The 23,534-nt window shown below is 42.6% G+C and overlaps 1 protein-coding gene across 4 annotated transcripts; it reads left to right on the top strand.

Moving 5' to 3' along the window:
• The first annotated feature begins 425 nt into the window (after positions 1-425).
• On the top strand, positions 426-15,585 carry HNRNPA3 (heterogeneous nuclear ribonucleoprotein A3). Of its 4 annotated transcripts, none has more exons than XM_082261908.1 (12): positions 455-545; positions 4,736-4,762; positions 5,869-5,892; positions 8,735-8,857; positions 9,998-10,144; positions 10,223-10,433; positions 11,081-11,170; positions 11,259-11,378; positions 11,671-11,736; positions 11,942-12,091; positions 12,757-12,876; positions 15,052-15,585. In XM_082261908.1, the coding sequence occupies exons 1-12, from the start codon at positions 525-527 to the stop codon at positions 15,114-15,116; spliced, it is 1,164 nt and encodes a 387-aa protein (XP_082118034.1). In that variant the 5' UTR covers positions 455-524; the 3' UTR covers positions 15,117-15,585. The 4 variants fall into 4 exon arrangements, with proteins under 4 accessions (XP_082118035.1, XP_082118034.1, XP_082118033.1 ...); XM_082261907.1 differs by having other exon boundaries at positions 11,942-12,094; XM_082261909.1 differs by lacking the exon at positions 5,869-5,892 and having other exon boundaries at positions 426-545; positions 11,942-12,094.
• The last annotated feature ends 7,949 nt before the right edge of the window (positions 15,586-23,534 follow it).

Genomic DNA, 23,534 nt, shown 5'->3' with positions numbered 1-23,534 from the left:
CTCCCCCCCCCCCCCACACACACACCTATAGACGGCGCCATGCTGAGCTCCCCCCCACACACACACCTATAGACAGCGCCATGCTGGGCTCGCACACACACCTATAGACGGCGCCATGCTGGGCTCCCCCACACACCTATAGACGGCGCCATGCTGAGCTCCCCCACACACCTATAGACGGCGCCATGCTGAGCTCCCCCACACACCTATAGACGGCGCCATGCTGGGCTCCCCCACACACACACACCTATAGACAGCGCCATGCTGGGCTCCCCCACACACGCCTGGTGCTGCCTGACAGGCTGTAGTAGTGTAGAGTCGAACTTCCCATCACTAGTGTACAGTGTACACGACACCACTCTACAGGCACTGTGATTGGCAGCTAATGAAGGAAGATGGAGCCGGTGGGCGGGGCGAGGCGCTGACGCCGGGGAACGTGTCACGTAAGCGAGAACGTGCCCCCCCCTCCCTCCTCTCTCTCTTCTACTCGACGGCGGCGGCAATAGTAGAGCGAGCTCGGAGCCATGCCTCGGCCAGGAATGGATGTAAGTGAGACCTTCTACATATCGGGGGCCGCCGGAGTGCGTGCAATGGTGGACGGGGTGCGCGGTTGGCGCGCTGTCAGTGGCGGGAGGGGCCTAGCAGCGTGGTGTGTGCAGGCCGCGGCCTTTCCAGAGAAAGAGCGCCAAAAGACGGGGTGGGGGGGCAACTAATACACCGAGCAGCTGCGAGGCCTCAATGCCAGGGCATGCTGGGACTTGTGGTCCCACACACCTCGGAGTGGTTAGCGGTCGATACAACAGCACTACAAGTACCAGCATGCACCGCGGCAGAGCTTTGGCCTTCGTGGGGTGTTCCTTTAGCAGCAGATCACGTGTGTCCCCGGTCCTATCACCAGTATGGGGTCTTCTGGCTAGGTGCAGGATTCTCCCATCCCATTTTATTGGGTTGCATGTTGGATTAGTCTCCTGTATTTTAGTAGAAGATGGGGTGATCTGTGATTTCAGCTATAAGAATAAATCCCAGCCTGGCTGCTGTAGGCATGCTGGGATTTGTAGTGCCACATCAGCCATAGAGGTGGAGGGTGTATTTCCAAGCTGGTAGTTATAAATCACCGGCATATCCTGGAGCTGGCAGGCTGTGGGATGTACTGGATGTCTGTGGCCGGTATTTCTAGGAGCTGCTCCTCCCCCCGCCCCCACACTCTGCAAATGGCAGCTGCCAGGAAATGAGCGAAGAAGAAAATGGAAGGCGGCTGTACTTGAAACCTGAGAGCGGCAGACGGAGGGACTGACCTTGTGTGGGTGGTGTGCAGCTTTCATTTAAACACATGGGGGTTTCTGCGCCCCTCTTATGACAAGACACTACGGTGCGGGATCATTAAATAAAAATGTAGAATTGAAGTAAATCACATCATCAGCGTTTGTGTAAAAGTGTTTTCTTGGCAGAATCCTCTCCGTACTCAAAGTATTTCTACTTTTGCAGCCAAAATGGGACCATAGCCTGCTTTGTTCTCATGGCATGACTGGGAAAAGCATTAAAGTTGCTACAAAACTTTTTTTTTTTTTTGGAAACTGCAAAATTTAGAAATGTAAGGCTCAGTTTGCACCTGATTGTGGGCGGAATCTCCGCACGTCGACATTTACTGTGCCAAAATCGTGGCGCAATTGGGGCAGCGTTAAGTAATGGCATCGCAAACTCTTCCTGTGTTTTGCAGCAACTTGTAATTGCGGCAATTCCACCTGCGCTGAGGGGTGAATGGAGCCTTGTAGTTTTGTTTTAGAAGTAGTTCACACCACAACTTGGTGCAGGAAACATCTATTCTGTGCATGCTTCCTGCACTGGGTTCGAAGCGCACTGTGCTTGCCATGTGCAATGGGTGTCAGTGTTGTCGCCACGCCAATGCGGTGTCCTTGTCTGCACTGGATTGTAGTACCATGCGATCCGGTTGCCATATAATTTTTTTTTGTGTCATCAAGCACATGATTTCAGCCCATTCCAATAAGTGAGCTGAAAGTGGTTGTAAACCCACCTTGGGAACTTTTACCTATAGGTAAGCCTTTAATAAAGCTTACCTATAGGTACTGTAAATATCTCCTAAACTTGCACCATTTAGGAGATATTTATATTTCATGCAGCCGATTACATCATCAGCGCATGCACTCTGAAGAAACGGCCACCTGTGACGTGACCGGTGGCTCCTGCGCAGTAGTGACGTCACGCGGCTCCGGACAGTAATACAGCCGGAGATGGATGTGGCCACCAGCGAGGACTACGTGGGCTTTGTTTGCAGGTAAGTGTCACAAAATGTGCAAGTATGCGATGCATACTAGCACATAGTACATTTACTTTGCTGTGGGGGGGCGGGGCAGGTAGAGTTTACTTTCTCGAAGTTGCACGGCACCCAGATCACATGTGAATGCACTATTACTTTTCTACAGTTGTTATTCTACAGGATTTATATAGCGCCAACAGTTTATGCGGCACTCTACAATAATGAGGAGGGGTAATATAATTACAATGCAGTTAAATACAGAAGCAATAGACGGGCCCTGCTCATGGAGTTTACAATCCAAAGGATCATCACCATTACAGTATAGGGTCTATAGCTGTGATGACATGGAAACTATAACTTTCACACAAACCAATTAATATACACTTATTGGGATAAAATAACGGTCACATGACACTAAAGATTGGTATCTGCAAGTTTTTGAGAAAAAGTATCGTTACTCGGTCTTAAACTGGTATCTGCACATCCCTAGTCAATTTGATTTGTGTACAGCATTGCATGCCCCCATGCATTTGTTAGTTGCTCTGGTCTGGTCATGAAGGGGGTAAAACCTGGAGGTCAAGTGGTTAAAGTGCTCCTGTCCAGACTATGGACATTAAAAGTATTTAAATATTATGATTGCTCCTCTTCGTCTGAGGACCAAAACGCTCTAATTCATTTTTAGTATTCAAGGGATGAACATCCCTTTTGATAGCATAGGTTGTCTTTCTGGAGAGATTTCCTCTGACCTCCAAAGCATCTGATCGAACTGAAATCGGTTTGATCAAATGCTTTCACAAGCCAGTGTTCTGTGAAAAAACCACACCCATGAAAATTCCCTACCCTCGTCACTTCCGGTGCACCTACGTCATGGAACAGCTGAGCAGGTTACCATTGCGCATGCTCAGATGTCCGGAGAGTAGGGAATTCTCACGGGGTAGTCTGTTGTAACGTTACACCGCATCAGCTGTTGCCGCGGTAACATTAAAACACGTTGGCTGCCAGATGAAATCATCTCCACTCCTACCCCTGTCACTTACCCGATCACGGCTACTAAATGTAAAAGCGGAGGCGGGTCTATGAAAATATAAATCACGGAGCCGAGATTTAGATTTCATACACCCGCCGCCGCTTTTACATTTAGTACCGGAGATCAGGGAAGTGACAGGGGTAGGAGCGGAGATGATTTCATCTTGCAGCCAACATGTTTTAATGTTACCGGGGCAACAGCTGATGCGGTGTAACGTTACAACAGACTACCCCGTGAGAATTCCCTACTCTCCGGGCCTCTGAGCATGCGCAATGGTAACCTGCTCAGCTGTTCCATGACGTAGGTGCACCGGAAGTGACGAGGTATGGAATTTTCACGAGGTATGGTTTTCCAACGTTACACCGGTATTGGCTTGTTTACTTGAAACAGAAACTGAAAGTAATGCAATCCTTGTCACTTCTGGTTTGTGATGTTACACTGTGGGATGAACAGTATCCGTTTCTCTCATTGTGTCCCAGGAACCAGATGCTGCCGGTCACATCCTTACTGGGATCCCTGATGGGACATGAGAGCCTGGTGAAAGCCGGAAGGGGGAGGACCCCCTTCTACCCACCTGTAAAAGTGATCCAGCAGCTCTTGGATTGCTTTACATCGTAGAGAATTGCCGGCTGGAAAGAAAGCTACCCAGGTTCATGGTTGTAGCCTCAACCAAGATCCTGGTATAACCACTTTAACTTTGGGCTGTTTATAAATGACCTAAGGATGGGATATGCTTAATGCACCTCCACTAGTCTCCTTGGGGTGGGTTATCACCAGGTTGTGTTGGGAAAAGCTGTCGGAAGTGACACAGATTGGTAGAGGAAAGCGAGCACAGATCAATCTCGTGCTATCTACTAGGCATTAATGATTGAGGCAAATACATTTTGTGAGGCTATGCTTTGTTAATTTTTTAATGTCAAAAACTTGGGTCTCCTCTGTTTACGGGTATTGGTTTCTGAGCAGTTTGGGGAGTCCTGCCTCAATGCTGCAGGTGTTCTCTTAGTGGCACAGATAGATAGTTTATCCTCTATATTTGGGGGGTGCTTACTGAAGAACCACCAGTTACTTTCACTGCCATTGACCACCAATGTGTGTTAATAGTACTGACACCATTGCTGGTGGTTATTGCACTCCAATGTCGGTGTGTACTGTGATACACTGCAGAAAATGCAGCAGGACCAATGTCTGGGTATTTTGGTGTGAAAATGCACTGCTATTGTGCAGCCCTCTGGAACTTTCAGGGGCACGCTTGAGGCTCTCTCTAACTTTCCAGTTGACCACCACAGGTTTAAAGTGAGCCATTTTTGGTTTGAGCGAGGCCTACCTGTCAGTTTTTAAAGTAGCTTACCTTCTAATGGGCAAATATGATGATGGCTAGACTAGTTTCTTTAGGTTGGTGACTTTTTATAATTGTGCAATTTTGTATTCTGTAGGAACGCTGGCCATCTTCAGAAGATGCTGTAAGTATACTTGGATTTTTTATCATTGACAAAATTTAGTTTAGCTGTTTACATTTTCAAAGCTTCCATATTGCTAAAAATTTTGTATTTTCTGGATTTTAAAATAGTCTGATTCTTTATTTCATTCCATTTTACAAGTTATGTGATACGAGGCAACCAGTGTGAGCTTTCATGTGACTTTGTCACTCCTGTTTGACATAGAGACCCCTTTACACTGGGAATGTCAGTCAAAAATCTTTGTTTTAGTTTGTTGCAGTTTCCCAGTGTTTTAAATTATAGCAGGATTTTTATAGTTCTATGTCCACAACCAGCTTTTACATCCGCTGTATCCCCAAAAAATGTAACCACAACCTTATTCAAGACCTGCTTCTTCTGTATTCTAAAAAAAATGCTGTGTTAAAAGAACTTTTAAAGTTAGACTGTCATGCTTAGTGTCTTAACAAAAATCCACATTATTTAAGGGTACCGTACATAAAAGGTAACGTCTTAGAAAAGCGCTTTAGAGAGAGATGCCATGTGTTTGAAGGGACTAAATGTGTTTTTAGGACAGTCTTTCAGAGCCCAGATTCCCTTCTTGCTGTGTAGTTCTAGCTAGTAAACCTATTGTCCTGCTGTAGCACAGGGCACTTTACCTGTCCTCCTGATTAGTTATCTCCGGTTGGTTTATCTCCCACAGGTCTGCAAGTTGGATCAGGACTTTTTTCCCAGCTAGCTTACTGAGTACTGTTTTGTAAATTGTAGAACTCCCATCCGATGACATAACAAAGTGCAACTTATCTGCATAAAAGTCTTTAGGTAGAAAAAGTATCCAAACCATAACTAAGGAGAAACTGTAGTTCATCAGCCCTTGTACCATTGAGGCTTTTTGGTCACAGAACTACTTTAGTGACAATCTAGTTGTAGTAGTCAGAAGCGGAGAAAGCATTACATTGTTAGACCACACTAGAGACAATGCTGCACTGCTCTTGCTTATACTAATGTCACCATTACAGAAAATGACCTTACAGACTTAGGTGTATTTTTATTATTGGCTTTCTGTAAGGATGCTTTTGTCATATGCTAAGGGATTTCTGTGAAAGTAAAATATATTTTCTGTATCGAAATAGAATTGTTGGACTTCAGAAGAAACAGTAAGTATATAAACTGATTTCACACTCTGCTTCTTAACTCTCATCACAACAGACTTTATTTTTCCACACTTGGGGGAGTTTGCCGCTAGATTATTTGCACATATCCTTGCACTCTGTGTTGGTGTACATCTTTAGAATAGTTTATGGCATTTGGCTCTATACAAGTATTTTCACATCTACCTGTCGCTTAGTATTCCATTTAATTACATTTTAACTCAACTGAATCCTGATTTGTCATAAAACGAAGTATTGAAGTCTTCATAGAATTATCTGCATAATACCTGGGCTGCGACTTACCATTTCCAAATATTGCAAGGTTTTATGGTGCTCCCCTAATTGTTAGATGTTCTATGAGTTTTTTTAGGTCTCTAAAGCTGTAGTAAACCGGGCCTTCACCTCAAAAGTTGTCTGCACTGGCTCCAGCCCCTCCTCATAATTGGATAGAAATAAAAAAAAAAAGTAGTAATTTTGACTTTTTTGTTCCTAGTTAACCGCTTGGCGACCGCCGCAAGTAGATATACTGCGGCGGTCAGCCCCGGCCAGGCAAAGTGACGTGTATATATACGTCACTAGCCTGTGACCGGTTTGTGAGCCAATAGCGGGCGAGCGCGCGCCTGCCGCGGCTCGTTCACGGAGGAGTCCACGCGTGTGACTGGCGGACCCGATGTCCGCCGGTCACACTACGATCGTCGGTAGAGAGGGAGAAAGGCGGGCGGCTTATGTAAACAAGCCGCCTGTCATTTTCCCCTGTCTAAAAATGGAGATCAGACGGTTCTACTATGTAGAACCATTGATCTCTGTTTTTACACTAGTAGCCATGTCCCATCACAGTTAGAAACACGCCCCTAGGACACACTTAACCCCTCCCTCTCCAATACAGTTAACCCCTTCCCTGCCAGTGTCATTTTTACAGTAACATTGCATATGTATAGCACTGATTACTGCAGTAATGTCACTGGTACCCCCAAAAGTGTCGAAAATGTCAGTCAAGGGTCCGTTCTGTCCGCCGCAATGTCGCAGTCCCGCAAAAAAAGTCGCAGATTGCCGCCATTACTCGTTTAAAAAAAAAAACACCAAAAATGACAATCTTTCCCTTAGTTAGTAAACGCGATAACTTTTGCGCAAACCAATCAAAATACGCTTTTTGCGATTGGTTTATAAAAAAAAAAAACATACGTAGCATAAAGCAAATTGGCCGAAAATGTTAAAAATTTTAGATTTTTACATTTTTTTTTTTTTTTGGGAATTTAATATTAAAAAAATGTGAAAAATATTGTTGTTTTTGCAAAATTTACGCTCTTTTTTTTGTTTATAGCGCATGATCAAAAAATCGCACAGGTGATCAAATACCACCAAAAGAAAGCTCTTTTTGTGGGGAAAAAAAAGACGTGAAATTCGTTTAGGTACATCGTCGCACGAACACGCAATTGTCCGTTAAATTCACGCAGTAAAAAATCGCAAAAAAACCCTGGTCAGGAAGGGGGTAAAATCTTCCGGGGCTTAAGTGGTTAAGAATAACATTGTGCTCTTAGACCCGGTTCACACTACTCCGACTTGGGATGCGACTTGTGCGACCTCAAGTCGCCCCAAGTTGCTTATCATTACAAATTCAATGTAAATTAATGAGAGCCATCTTAATATGCACTACTGAAGTCGCTCCGACTTCAGAAAAGGTTCCTGTACTACTTCAAGGCGACCTCTATCCGACTTGTGCACATAGACTTCAATGGGAGTCGCCTCCAAGTCGGATCCTTATCTATTTTCAAGCGACTGTGATCAGACTTTCCAGGAAGAAGAAGATTAGCCAGGCATTCCCCACAGACAAAGTCGCCTATCATTTAAGTCTCTTCAAAGTCACGCTAAAGTCGTGCTAAAAAGTCGCTCCTTCATGGGGCAACTTTCTGGTTGCGGTAGTGTGAACCGGCTCTTAATGCCTGATGGCAAATGCGTGCCACAGGATTTTACATGTGTGCAAATGTGACACAGGGTTTTATCCTAACCTTTGGGAGCCAGCAGAAACCTTCGGCACATCTGCGCACGCTCGGACATTGCAGTTGTGGAGGTCCTGGATCTCTGGGTTGTCCTCGTGTGAGAAAACACGGTGCTTGTGCAAATGTGCTGCAAGTCTCTGCTAGGTAGAGCCCTTTGACACACCTGCCACATGCTGGACTTTCTAGGGTTGCCACCTCAACCCTTTAAACCAGGACACATTAATTACATAGGTTCTGAGGCTAATATAATGCACATAACTAAACTCACTTGGTGCCCTATCACTTTAATCAGCCACAGACACTGTAATGTGTGTCCTGGTTTAAAGGGATGAGGTGGCACCCATAAGGGGAGGGGAGCCAGCATTACAGGAACTTAAGTTTCTCTTTAGTATAAACTTGTTAGGTGTTTGAGGTTATAGCATAAAACTGCAGTGGTTAGTATTGACTGCCTGTCCGCTCTCATCCGATCCGATCCCCAGGCCGGGTGGAAAATAGGGTTTCCATCCGTCCGGATTTCACAGACAGGATCGGATGCGGGTGTCAGCGGACATGTCACCGCTGACATCCGCTGCTCCATAGGGATGAATGGGGCATCCGATCAGATCCGCCTAAAAAACTGACAGGTGGATCTGATCGGACCGCCCGTGTGAAAGAGCCCTTAAGCAAATTGTGATGCAAGGTTTATAGCTCCATAATTTCTAGTTTGTCACCAAATTGCAGGGTAAATCCTAGGATTCTATACAGTAAATATCAACAGAATGTTTTTATATAACTTTTTTGGACAGTTAATGTTTACAGGTAAACTCTATACCGGCTTAATGATGAACAATTAAATCTCCCTTTTAATCCAGGGACCTGAACCTAAGGAACCTGAACAGTTAAGGAAGCTGTTTATTGGCGGCCTGAGTTTTGAGACAACAGATGACAGCCTGAGGGAACACTTTGAACAATGGGGAAAGCTAACAGACTGTGTGGTAAGTTTGTTTTTTTTTTTTTTTTTTTTTTTTTTTTGCTAAAGTGATTTTAAACTTGCAAATAAACTCTTAACAGGCAAGGTTTTGATGGCAGAAGAGACCCTTATAGTGCGATAATGTACACGGAGCCCCACATTTACAGCACAGCTTGGAGTACATTATGGCATCTGTGGTGATGTGACATAATCACAGCCCGTCTCTTCAATTGGCACAAACCCGGAAGGAAGACCAGGAGAAAATTAAAGCTTCCCCAAATGAGTTTACTACAGCTTAAAATGTGCACGATGGCTTATCAAACATGAAAGCTTACTGTATAAACACAGTACACTAGATGCCTTGCTGTGAAAATCTCCATGTTGGCTAGTACCTGGGTACCCTGGGTCTCTCTGTTTAGCCTAATAATTTGTAGTCAAGGAATTCCTAAGTATGGCGTGACCAACATCTTGAGAAATCCAGATTAATACCCATTATCTGTACTGCTGTTTTTCTGTAATTTTTCGCTAATTTGCATGATGTGCTGTCTGTATCCCATTTTAACTGCACAAACACAGTATAGTAAGTGGGGTGGAGCCCAATATTTAGCGGATTTTTTATTTTTGCATTAAAGCAGATTTTTTTATCCCCCCTCCCCCATTTATTTATTTTTTTTATATCCCTGCTTACCTGGTGATGCGTTTTACACATTTCCGATACTCGACCACCCAGCAGACCCAGCATTGTCCTGATGAGATCCTTTTCTATTCTGGCAGCTCTCTGACTCACGTCACCATGTTTTGTGTGACAGGCTCCCGGCTCTTCCTGGATTCAGCTGGTGGCCCTCCTTCAGTGTTTGAAAGATTATGCCTCCTGGGAATATGTGATGTGCATATCCCAGGAGACCTAGGGAGCACAGTGCATGTCATTCGCCGAGGGTATGCAAATTAAAAAATGCAATCTGTGTAAAGGACTGGAGAAGGGATCATAGTTTTGAGGGTGAAAATCTGCTGGGTATGTAAATATAGGATTTTCCTGAAATTATTCCTGCTTAGTTCTATTACAAAAATTTTCATAATTGCATTTGTACCCTGCAAAGCATTTTAGGTGATCTATCTCAATTTTCAATGCAGAAGTGTTTGTAATAGACTGCTGTACTACTTCCAGGTTATGAGAGACCCACAAACAAAACGCTCCAGGGGCTTTGGCTTTGTGACGTATTCATGTGTGGAAGAGGTTGATGCTGCAATGTCTGCTCGTCCTCATAAAGTTGATGGCCGTGTTGTTGAGCCTAAAAGAGCTGTTTCCAGAGAGGTGCGTGTTTAGTTTGTGTTTTTTGTCAAACCCCCCAACCTCGGTAGAGAAGAGCCTTATCTATATTCTTTAACACAGGATTCGGTCAAGCCTGGTGCTCACCTTACTGTGAAGAAAATATTTGTTGGTGGCATTAAAGAAGACACAGAAGAATACCATTTGAGAGACTATTTTGAGAGCTATGGCAAAATCGAAACCATCGAAGTAATGGAAGACCGTCAGTCTGGAAAGAAAAGAGGATTTGCTTTTGTCACTTTTGATGATCATGACACAGTCGATAAAATTGTTGGTGAGTAACATTTGCCATTTCAAGTTTTCCCTCTGAACTCAGTGCTGGTGAACTTGACAAATTGTGTACATAAATGTTGTTTTTTTTTTTTTTTTTTTTTTATAGATTTTGAAAGCTTGACTTGTTTACTTCATAGGTCTTGCCTCTTACAGGTTAGGTCTTCTATAAACCTGAAATTTGTTCTCCATCTAGACAAATGCTGTTCAGGGCAGATCAGGGTAGCTATTCCACAGTAACAGAGCTAGATTTAAAGTGATATTAAAGCCAATGGCACCACTGCTGTCTTAGCAAGTCAGGAGGGAGAGTCCCGGATGGCCAAGGCACTTGTGCACGTCGCTGGATAGCAATGGGCGCAGGTAAGTATTAGGGGGACTGCTGCACACAGGTGGTTTGTCTTAATGCATATAATACATTAAGATAAAAACCTTCTGCCTTTTACAACCATTTTAAGCAGTAATTGGAAGGTTCAGTATTTTCAAATAGCTGTATACATCTATTAGGTTATCACAGATGGCTGAGAAGCCTTGTACATAAACAGTTGGCTTCCAAAGATTGAAAGCTGCTTACCCCAGCTAATGAATGAAAAAATGAGTAGTCTTGGGATTTTTTTGTATATGTTTGCTAACATCCCCTTTTCTCTTTTCTAGTTCAGAAATATCACACAATCAACAATCACAACTGTGAGGTTAAAAAAGCTCTGTCTAAGCAAGAGATGCAAACTGCCACCACCCAAAGAGGTACAGTGCTTGCAGGAATGGCAGGCCAGAATTTGTTGCCTTAGGAATATGTGTTGTGTGTTTTTTCTAATGGCTTTCTTAATTTTAGGCCGTGGAGGAGGTGGAAGCAACTTTGTGGGTAGAGGGGGAAATTACGGAAGTGGTGGAGGAAGCTTTGGAAGAGGTGGCGGCAGTGGTGGCGGTGGGGGAGGTGGCTTTGGGAACAGAGGTAAAATCTTTTTTTTTTTTTTTTTCCCCTCTAACCTTTTTATTGAGACAAAAAGTGGTGTTTTCCCACCTTATTGTCACGTTACCACTGAATTAGTATACTTTGTTTTCTGGGTTGGGGCTTGCAGCTACCATTCTTTTTTTCTGATCAGAGGACTTTTTTGTGGTGCTATAAAGAATAGTGTGTTAGTTTTTTTTTTTAGCTGGTATGCTAGTCATTTGAAGTGCAGAACATGGAAGAGGCTTCTCAACCTTGGATGGTTCTAATAAATTCATCCATCCTTTATTTCCAGGTGGTTATGGTGGTGGTAGAGGTGGCTATGGTGGAGGAGATGGATACAATGGCTTTGGCGGAGATGGTATGTTTTATTTTGCCTATAGGGTTTTTTTCTTTTTCTCTTTCTCCCACCCCTCCTCATTCTTGGAGAATACAAAGGGTTGTAACAACCTGCAGTTTTGAGATCCTAATGGGATGGATAATCCTTGCTTTTACTGTAATTTAAAATGTTCAATAAATTGTTAATTTTAATGGTTGCATTTTTTAATTTTTTTTATCATTTCTAGGGCCTGGCAACTATGGTGGTGGCCCTGGGTATGGTGGCGGCAGGGGTTATGGAGGTAGCCCGGGGTATGGAAACCAAGGTGGTGGATATGGCGGTGGTAGTGGCGGTGGATATGATGGTTACAACGAAGGAGGGAACTTTGGTGGTGGCGGTGGTGGTAAGTTACTTTTAACCTAAATATTGATAAATACTTGACTGTTAACTTGCTGTGAAATACATTCATAACATGCAAAATTAGTGAACTTGTAACTTCACACTGCACTATGGTAAGTAAATGTGTAGTTGTGTAAACCATTACAATGAGATTTTTTTTTTTTTTTATTTATATTTTATTTTTTTGTTCTCTTCTGGAGCATAAGCAATGCCAGTTGATCCTGTAAGAAATTCAAAACAGCCCTGTTCACTCTGTCCTGTATATTAGTCTAATCAGTCTTTCCTGTCCACCCCTTGATCAACAAAACACCTCCCCTAACTGGTGAGATGGGGAGCTGTTGCCATTTGGTAAACATCAAGGCAGGGCTGATGCCATTCCTTGCAATTTTATTCCAGGCAAGGCACGGTTTGTCAGCCCACAATAGGGGTTTGGGCATAACAGTTACTTTTCCGTGCTTACAGGGTCTTTAAACATGTGTAAATGTGCATGTGTAGCTTGTAGTTTTTCCCTGAAACTTTTAACAAGAAACTTTCGTTAAGGAAATTTGCATGTTTGGACTTGAGACACATATTGAAATGTTGGATGAATTCCTATCATTAAATGAAAATCATTCTGCCTTTAAATATATAGAATCAGTTCTATTGTATCTTATACTGTTTTAGGTAACTACAACGACTTCGGAAATTATGGGGGTCAGCAGCAGTCCAGTTATGGACCCATGAAGGGAGGTGGTGGCAGCTTTAGTGGAAGGAGCTCTGGAACTGGAGGCGGCCCCTATGGTGGTAAGTGGTGTAATTTGTTTGGGGCTCTATTCACATCAGTGTGCTTTGTCATAAGCTTGTATGCATTTTTAGGTAGTTACATTGAATTGGTAATTTTTCATTGGTATGTATACCTAGATGGGTAGCTTGCAGATACAGTCTTAAACACATGTGTTTTGAAAGTGCAGAAGAGCAACACCTATACTGGTTAAAGCCTTGCATTGATGGGCTTATGTTTGCTTCAGGTCAGATTTACAGTGCCTTGCTAAAGTATTCGGCCCCCTTGAACTTTGCGACCTTTTGCCACATTTCAGGCTTCAAACATAAAGATATAAAACTGTAATTTTTTGTGAAGAATCAACAAGTGGGACACAATCATGAAGTGGAACGAAATTTATTGGATATTTCAAACTTTTTTAACAAATAAAATAAACTGAAAAATTGGGCGTGCAAAATTATTCAGCCCCCTTAAGTTAATACTTTGTAGCACCACCTTTTGCTGCGATTACAGCTGTAAGTAGCTTGGGGTATGTCTCTACCAGTTTTGCACATCGAGAGACTGAATTTTTTGCCCATTCCTCCTTGCAAAACAGCTCGAGCTCAGTGAGGTTGGATGGAGAGCGTTTGAACAGCAGTTTTCAGTTCTTTCCACAGATTCACGATTGGATTCAGGTCTGGACTTTGACTTTGCCATTCTAACACCTGGGTATGTTTATTTGTGAACCATTCCATTGTAGATTTTGCTTTTGTTTTGGATCATTGTCTTGTTGGAAGACAAATCTCCGTCCCAGTCTCAGGTCTTTTGCAGACTCCATCAGGTTTTCTTCCAGAATGGTCCTGTATTTGGCTCCATCCATCTTCCCATCAATTTTAACCATCTTCCCTGTCCCTGCTGAAGAAAAGCAATCCCAAACCATGATGCTGCCACCACCATGTTTGACAGTGGGGATGGTGTGTTCAGGGTGATGAGCTGTGTTGCTTTTACGCCAAACATAATGTTTTGCATTGTTGCCAAAAAGTTAGATTTTGGTTTCATCTGACCAGAGCACCTTCTTCCACATGTTTGGTGTGTCTCCCAGATGGCTTGTGGCAAACTTTAAACAACACTTTTTATGGATATCTTTAAGAAATGGCTTTCTTCTTGCCACTCTTCCATAAAGGCCAGATTTGTGCAGTATACGACTGATTGTTGTCCTATGGAAAGAGTCTTCCACCTCAGCTGTAGATCTCTGCAGTTCATCCAGAGTGATCATGGGCCTCTTGGCTGCATCTCTGATCAGTCTTCTCCTTGTATGAGCTGAAAGTTTAGAGAGACGGCCAGGTCTTCATAGATTTGCAGTGGTCTGATGCTCCCATTTCAATATCGCTTGCACAGTGCTCCTTGGGATGTTTAAAGCTTGGGAAATCTTTTTGTATCCAAATCCGGCTTTAAACTTCACAACAGTATCTCAGACCTGCCTGGTGTGTTCCTTGTTCTTCATGATGCTCTCTGCGCTTTAAACGGACCTCTATCCGTTAAACGGACTATCACAGTGCAGGTGCATTTATACGGAGACTTAATTACACACAGGTGGATTCAATTTATCATCATTAGTCATTTTGGTCAACATTGGATCATTCAGAGATCCTCACTTAACTTCTGGAGAGAGTTTGCTGCACTGAAAGTAACGGGGCTGAATAATTTTGCACGCCCAGTTTTTCAGTTTTTTTTTTTTTGTTAAAGTTTGAAATATCCAATAAATTTCGTTCCACTTCATGATTGTGTCCCACTTGTTGATTCTTCACAAAAAATTAGTTTTATATCTTTGTTTGAAGCCTGAAATGTGGCAAAAGGTCAAAGTTCAAGGGGGCCGAATACTTTCGCAAGGCACTGTATATTCGTATAAGTCTATGGGAGTTCAAACCCACTTGAAGTAGGTCAAATGCACCTGTCAGATTCTGAACAATCTCAGCAACACCCAAAATTGATGCTTTGATACAAGCCTGAAGCATTCTTGGAGTGCTTTGAAGAATTTCTGTGAAATTACCCCTGGCTTTTACCCCAATCTACTATCTGAAATGGCACAAGCTTACCTCTGACCTGATTGTACAGAAAACAGGTCAAATGTGTGCATTATTAAATAGAATGAGCCACTATGGTCATTCTACTATCCTAAAAGGGTTATTTTGGTAAACTGCCTGTACTTATTTTTACAGGTGGTTACGGATCTGGTGGAGGAGGTGGTGGTGGTGGCGGCGGCTATGGAAGCAGAAGGTTTTGAGTGCAGTAGATACAGGTAACCTATTGCATATGTTTTGTTCTGATGATTCAGTCTGTCTGACAGATCACTTGAGTAATAATCTTCTTGTCCTGTATCATTCAACAGGCTACAGTTCTTAGCAAGAGAGCGAGGATTTGTCAGGAAAGCTGCAGGTTACTTTGAGACAGTCGTCCATGTGCATTAGAGGAACTGTAAAATCTACTACAGGAGCAGCGAGGATCCATAGTCAGAAAAGTTACCGCAGCTTATACAGGAGGCATTTCTTGTTAAGGACTGGAATAGTCACAGTTTTTTCCCATCAGTGCAGCTGATGATTAATGCAATGTAGTGTTGATTTAGATGTACATTCCTGAGGTCTTTATATCTGTTGTAGTTTGTCTCCCATTTCCCCATGATGTCAAGTAAATTGCCCTATCCTTTGTTCTAGTGATACCAGGAATAAAGAATTAAGGAATTTTTAAATTTTAAACAGTTTTTGTGTAGTCTAGCGACCCCTGCATATCAGGGTTCAATGTATTGCTCAACAAAAATAAACTTTCTATAGTATTTTTGATGAGCTAGTGTCAGATTTTAGAAAATCATAGTAGTGTACCTGGAACACTTTAAAGGTACAAGCTTGTTATTGACAGAATGTGAACAAAAGGTGGTGTTACCAAATGTCCCTGTCTATAGCTAATCATTTTTAGTCTGTGGATGCCATTTTGAAAACTTGCTTGGTTTTAACATTGAGACAGCTGTTCTGTTTAGCCCAAGCACATTCAGACCTGGAGCTGCCCAGTTTCCTCCCCATCCGCCATTCTTGGCATAGGGCTTCTGTAGCCTTAAACGTCTTGTATATCCTATGAAGCTGGCTATTTGACTCAGCACAAGGCATCATAGAATGAGAACCTCACCACTTTCCATTTTGTACTATAATTCAGATCATGGTAGTATCTAATTTTGTTGCTGTAGCTAAAATTATTCAGTAATGTGATTTGAATAGGTTATAGTTTAGGTGTTTTACTTTGTGGTCATTTCTCTACCTAAATTGACATTACCTGCCAAGGCAATATAACTTGCCACTTAGAAGTGGCCAAATGCCTTTGTATGACCTTGTTTAGCTAATTTGAATGTTTACATTCTATACCAGCTTGAGGCTTCTGTCCCATGTATGTTTTCTAATAAAAAACTGGCGTGTATCTGTAAACCTGCCTCAGTTATTTTAGCATACCATTTCAACATGGTTTTAACATGGAAAGCCAGTTTGTTTTGGATAAAAGTGTAAATGTAAAATCTGATTTTACATGAGTGAAACTTCAGTTAAGAAGGGGGGGACCCTCAAGTCTCCTAATACTGGAAGGAATTTGAGCTATAGCAGATTTATTTTGTCAGTATATATTGAGCACAGGCCATTTCAGGGTACTAGTGAGAGCTACTGTGGTTTCCCTGCTCCAGTAGTATAAAATATTGCACAAATACTACATGCATCTAATCCATAGATGTTCTAACTGTTCTCTGCTGAACTAGATATAATAGTTGAGGTTGTCCTAAAGATGAAAACAAACCTGTTTTACCAGCGTAATAAAAACACAAGGGACCAATTGATTACACTTTGGCTGTAATAGTTTTCTGCGGTGATTCTCTACCTAGGAATATGACTGATACATGGCACTGCTCATGTTTTCTTTCCAGGGCAGTTTGCAACCCCACTAGCCAGGCAGAGCAAGCCAGTGAATAGCTTTATACCTGATCTGTCAAGATTTTCTCTGCATGATGAAGAAAGACTACGTGGCTCAGCAGAATTGTTTTTTTGTACTATGCATGCACTGTGGTACTTTCCATTCTACGCAGGCTTACCATTTTTATAAGGCAACCTGTACTAACCTGTGGGGGGTGCCTTGGCTGACCTTTCCAAATTGCTAGTGGACTTGCTGCCTCTGATTTTAACCACTTGCTGACCATGCCTTTATCACCTTGTGACTTTTTATCCATGGAATCTGCCATAGAAATTTATTTACTGGGGTTATGGCAGCTAGCTCCTGCCATAACACCGATATTAAATGTCAAAGTAATGTGTTTTTGCTATGTGCCAGTTGGCAAGTGGTTAAATGTTTTGTTGCCAGAACCTTTATTTCCATGTAAAGTGGTGCAAAACTGTTACTCAAAATTTTTCATATGTGACACTAGAAAAAGCCTTTGCAGCTCATCATTTTCATTAATGATGGTTCTAAAATTATTGCTCACCTTGGTGTGCATGGTGATGCCCAGCATGTGTGACACAATTATTGTATTCATGTGCACACCGGGCATTTGGGAGCTTGTGGGCTTTTTAAAAAACTTTGGGGTGATTTATTTTTTTATTACAAGGGGCCTGATGAACTCCACTGTGTAATAGCATATTGAAGGCGACAGGTTTGCTTTAAGGGGACATCGGGTATCTATTAGACCCCCCCCTAATGTCACCTCCGCACTCTGTTGAAGTTGAAGAAGCACAGAACGCTCCATCAGCATCTACAGCAGAAAGATGGGCTGGCGTTTGAAAGCTCTGAACCCAGAAATGCGCAGTTAAGAGCTTTTGGGCTCGTACTTCCCAGGGGAAAACCGCAAATCAATCTTCCACTGTTGTCCCTGCTGACCCCTGTCATGGAGGGTCCAGGATGTGGGAGGGTAACTTTTTATTTAAATATAGAAGTGCACCCAAATCTTTTACTACATAACTGATGATAAAGAGTAAAAATGTAAAGATGCACCACTAACTGTTATATAGGCCAGGAGTTTGATTACATGGCAAAGTAATGGTTGCATTGCATTGGCAGCAGCAAAATGGGGAACACGTAGCTCCTGCCATAGAACAAACAGGCAAATTAGAAAGTCAAAACTGTTGACCTGCAGGTTAGCCCCTCAAAAGTATTTAAAGTGATACTAAAGTCTTTATTTTCTGGCAAAAAAAATGTATACTTACTCTGTGTAGTGATTTTTGCATAGACCAGCCCCGATCCTCCTCTTCTCAGGTCCCTCTTAAGCTCTCCTGGCCTAAACCCCCCCACTCCCAGGCAGCTTGCTATGAGGGCACCTGAGCCGAGCTGCAGCTCCTTGTGTCCATTCAGACACAGAGCCCCGGCTAGGCCCTACCCGCTCTCCTCATTGGCTCACTGACCGCAGTGGGCGCCAATGGCGCCCTGCTGCCTTTCCCAGGCAATGAGGGGAGTACCAGGCAGCAGAGTGTCTCCTTCATAATCACTGGATAGAGATGGGCTTAGGTAAGTACTAGGGGGAGGTAAGGGAGGCTGTTGCACACAGGTTTTTTTTTTTATCTTGATGCATAGAATTATTTATAGCATTAAGATAAAAAAAACTTATCTTTACAATCACTTTAAGTCTATAGATTACCATAAACTGAAACAACTTGAATTCTCGGAAGCAATCAGCACCTCAAACCACAAAATGAGTTACTTTTAAAACTTTTAGCTACATAAGTTTAATATGTGCCGGAACTAAACAGTAGAATGATTCTGTTAAATTGTTAGTGCATTATCAATAATAAACAGTCCTAATCCTAGCTTAAGACAATTTAGCTGTTTTCAGAAACCAATACTTATTGCAGCTTCTCTGTGACCAACACACATTTGAACAAGTTATATACAGCTTGCCAATTAAAAGAAAAACAGTGGTGGGTGGAAAGTACTTGCATATGCTTTCAGCTTGTGCCTCTATTTTGCATTCCTAAAACGTCTTCAGAACCTGATCTTTTGCCAAGTTCGTTCATGCTTTTTTTTTTTTTTTTTTTTTTTTCCTATTTTTTTTTTTTTTTTTTCCTAGTTTTCTGTAAGTGGGAAAAATTAGAACTCTTGTTGATTTTTTTTTTACTGCTATTTGGGGCTCTCTGAAAATTACTTCCCGTCCTGCTGACAATTTTAGCAAAAGTGAGGGATTTTCTGCAATATGGACACTGAAATAAAAAGCTCATGAGGCTTCTGGCCTTCCCCCTACTTTAACGAAAGGATTTTTTTTTTTTTTGTTACAGTTGGGTATTTCCCTTCAGTTCAGTTACCTGTTTGGTAAATCAGAAAGTGAGGCAGAAATCCCACTAACCAAGCCCTGGATAGTAGCAAAAACCTGACGGGTTTTAACCCTTATCCACGTTGTCCAAAACTAAGATGTTTTGGGTGGACATGCTTGTAAGCCTTTTTTTATTTTTCCTTCTTTCTGACCTGTTGATGCAGGGAGCAGAAAGATATTTCTTTGCAGCCTTAAACAGGGCATGCATTGAGGGAAATAAAATTCCTCTACCTAAAATTAGACATGTAGATTCCCTTATTATTCTTGAGCTTGCATGAGTTTAATGGAGCTAAAAAGAATTGCCCAAACTTCTGTGGTACAGAGTAGGAAAGCTTTTAAGGCCTCTTTCACACTGACGGACAGATCGAGTCTGCCTGTTTTTAGTTTTTTAGGTGGACCCAATTGGACCATCCATTGCTCTCTATGGAGCAGGGGATGTCAACAGACATGTGTCCCTTGACACCTGCCAACAGCCGATCTTGTCTAAAAATGGATTGGATGACAGTCGAATGGAAATGGACATGCAGTCCTTTTCAATCGGACAGCCTATAGAGGACAGTGGGCTGTCATCTGCCTGCTCAGTGGAGCGATTTTCTCCCCCCCCCTGCTTAGCTGGCGGAGTCCGCCAGTGTGACTGTATATAGTATTTTCCTAGTCATGTGTTGGAGATTTGCATTTTTTTTTTTTTTTCTTCATTTTACATTAACAAAATAAACATAGTGGATGTCGTATTTTCCTATATTTGCAGATGATGCTTCCTGCATATCTTGTTTCCTCAGTGCAAGTCTACCAGGCAGGGCCTGTCTACAATCACACTCTTCTGTCTCTTAATTGCTGGAAGCAACTCACAGCTTCCCTGGTAGTAAAGGCAACAGTCTTTCCCTGGTAGTAAAGGCAACAGTCTGCTTAGACCGAACTTTACATCCATATCATTTGTATGTGAAGCCAAATATTTTGTTCAGATTTGTTGTCTTTAGAAGATGGCTTTTATATTTGCCATGCAGTAGGAGCCATGTCCGCCTTCAGTGTTGTCTTGTTATGGTGACAACCATGTTTTGCCAAGGTTCTAAAAATCTTTCCGCTATGGGTGACAGATCCCCATTTTGTGTAATTTTTAAATATCAAATTTTCTCTTCATGATCTGTTGTGTGCGCTCTGCTTTTGCAGTGGTATAAGTATTTTTTTTTATGTAAGCATTAATCAGTTCAGCCATACCAGTTTCAAAAGATCCTGTAAATAGTATAGCAAATTATAAAAGTGGTTGTGATCAGAAGCTTAGAGGAAATGTTGGCTGTGGCAACCATTTTAAAAGACCTTTCGTTTTTTACCTTAAAGACAGCTGTTGCTCATGACAACTTTTTCCACTGCTTGTTTTTGTACATCCATACATTATCTTTAGATCAGTGCTTCTCAATCCTAGGAACACCAGGGCCTGATAAGTTCTTCCATAACTTTCCACGTCCAACATGGCTATGATTGAGCTGTTGCAAACACCCATTCTAAACCTTCCTACTCTGTGCAGTTGTATCCCATAGCAACAGGACTCATTCTTGATTTCCACAAAATAAACAGTGAAATCTGGTTTGTTTCTGATTGATCACAATGGTTGTGCCAGTTCTGTGCATTTACAATTATTTTGAATGTCCCTAGAGGAAACCTTTTTGCATAGTAACTTGTCACATGCATGCTTCAATCAGAATGTACATAAACTTGCAACATGCAACTTCAAAACTGGGTATCAATAGAATAGCAGTCACCGGAGCAGCATCGAGCCTGGCAGAGAAGTATTTGGGATAAAGACAGTGTGCAGCTCCAGCACAGAAGGGGTGTGTGTGCCTGTCCCAAACTGGCTACCCTAAAAGACAAACGCATTGCAACAGTGGATTACATGCATCCCTACTAACCTATCAAGTGTGATGTAGTTCAGTCAAAACTGGTGGCCACAGGAGACCTGCATTTTTAATGCGGCTCTGTGCTGAACAAGCTCCCTTCCAGCTCTAGGTGGGACTCTTGCCTGCAACTGGAGCTTCACTGCAGTGTCGCAGGCTTGGGGTTGCACAAACCGATATCAGCAAACATGTATTCCCAAATCATGCATCACACAGAGGTCGGCAGTGTCCTGCACTCCCATTGGCCACCAGAATGAGGGCTAAGCCACAAGGCTCCCTCCAGCCTCTTCTAGCTGCTGCTCTTTACTAGTAGGGATGCTGGAGCCTGGTGTGCATACCTATAATGTGACTGTCAGGTGGACCCACACATCTGCACCCTCATTGCAGGAGTTGAGGGCTGCAAGACACGCATACTCCTGCTCACCTGTGGCCACTATCTGCTCCAATAGCTCAAGTCTAGCTGTCCAAGCAAACTATGGACCGGTGTTTGAGAACCACTGCTCCAGATATTGAAGTAGCCTTTAAAAAGCAGCTTTACTTTTTTCAGTGAACCTGTATCCTGTCCTATAACGCTTTCCTAGTACTTTGTAGACCAAATCTAATCTCGTACAGTTTTTGATGGCTATTGATCTGACTTTTGATATACCCTATGTCTACACCCCATGGGGAGGATGGGCTCAATGAGAAGTGAATCTACACCTAAAAGTTGAATTGCCTAGATTTACCAAATGCATTTTTTTCAATGATAGGAATAGCTCTGGTCTTTAGAAATATACCCGAGCGGAGCTGCAAATTTCTGATGATGGGGAGAAAAATTATATTAAGCAGTATTTCAGATGTATATTACTTGAGATAATGGCCCAAAAGATCACACCATTTTTACCACATAAGGACCAGAAGGTTTTACCGCCCCCACACCCTTAATGACAAGGCCATTTTTTGTGATATGGCACTGCGTTACTTTAACTGACGATTGCACATTTGTGCGACGCTTTACCCAAATAAACTTGATGTCCTTTTTTTTCCCTCAAATTGCTTTCTTTTGGAGGTATTTGATCACCTCCTGGGGTTTTTATTTTTTGTGCTATAAACAAAAAAAGCGACCATTCTGAAAAAAACTCTTTTACTTACTGCTATAAAACATTCCCCAAAAAAAAAAAAAATTTCATCAATTTAGGCCAATATGTGTCCTGCCACATATTTTTGGTAAAAAATCCTAATAAGTGCATATTGATTGGTTTGTGCAAAGGTTGTCGCGTCTGAACTAGCGGATAGATTTGTTAGCTTTTATTTTTTTACCAGTAATGGCGGCGATCAGCGATTTTTTTAATTTTTTTTTTTTTTTTTTTTTTTGCATGACTGCGACTTTGCGGCAGACAGTTCAGACACCTGACACTTGTGGGGTCCAGTGACATTACTACAGTAATCCATGCTAGAAATATGCACGGTTACTCTACTAATTACACTGGCAGGGTAGGGCTTAACACCAGGAGCGATCAAAGGGTTGTGTGCTCCTAAGGAGTGCTTTATAATTGTATAGGTGATCGACTCACTGGATGAACACAGAGACCTGTGTTCCTAAATAGGAGGAACGCAGGATTCCTGTTTACATAAGCAGACTGCCATTCCGTCTCCAGGGGGAGCGATCGCGGCTGGCCGGCAGACATCACGTCCACCGGACTCGCTGATTGGCTCCCCCTCTGGCCAATCGGATAGTCGCCACTCTCACTCAGCGACGTACAGGTATATAGTTTTGCGTAATAGAGCCGACCCGCTGCAGTTAAACTACCGCGGCTAGTCGGCAAGGGGTTAAAGACTGCAGGTCATTTGTTGAATACATAGAATCCCACACCAGAGTCTGTTATCCCTAAAGCCCCGTACACACGTACCGATCGCCAGCCGTCTTTTGTCCCCGGGCTGTCGTGTCCGCTGAAAAGTGCAAAAGACTGCACACGAATTTTGTCCGCCGACTGCAGAAGTGATGTCATGTGATGGTTAACTTTCCCTGTGTTTTTTCTTTTCTGAGCATGCCCAGTCTTGCAAATCTACTGTCTGTCGGCCGAATTCTGTACTGACTGGCGAACAATCGGCCGTTCTGGTGTCGGCATACAAAAATTTTAATGCTTGCACGACAGATTCTGTTCAGCCGAAAGTGCGCTGTCGGAAGCATCATGCTAACAAGCCGAAAATCGGTCGTCGGCTGAATCTTTTCGGCCGACAATCTGCACGTGTGTATGGGCCTTAAGAAGCAAGCTTGTGGCATTGGGCTTCTTTTACGTGACCCTAAAACAACCTGCATCGGGCTATATAAGAAACCTAAATGCAATGGGAAAAGCCAAGTTTGGGGGGTGTTTGTTTTTGCATACAGTCTTTCAGGTATTAGTCTGTGACCTTCATTGTACAGATTTTTCATCACATTTTTTTTTTTTTTTTTTTCTTACCTGTGACACCAGAAAAATAATTTGGGGGGGGGTCCGTCTTCTATTCTCAA

The sequence above is a fragment of the Pelophylax lessonae genome (assembly GCF_965119305.1).
Source record: "Pelophylax lessonae genome assembly, chromosome: 6".
In the NCBI taxonomy this organism is placed as follows: Eukaryota; Metazoa; Chordata; class Amphibia; order Anura; family Ranidae; genus Pelophylax; species Pelophylax lessonae.
Note: the sequence above shows the minus strand (reverse complement) of the source record. Positions and strands in the feature narration are given on the sequence as shown.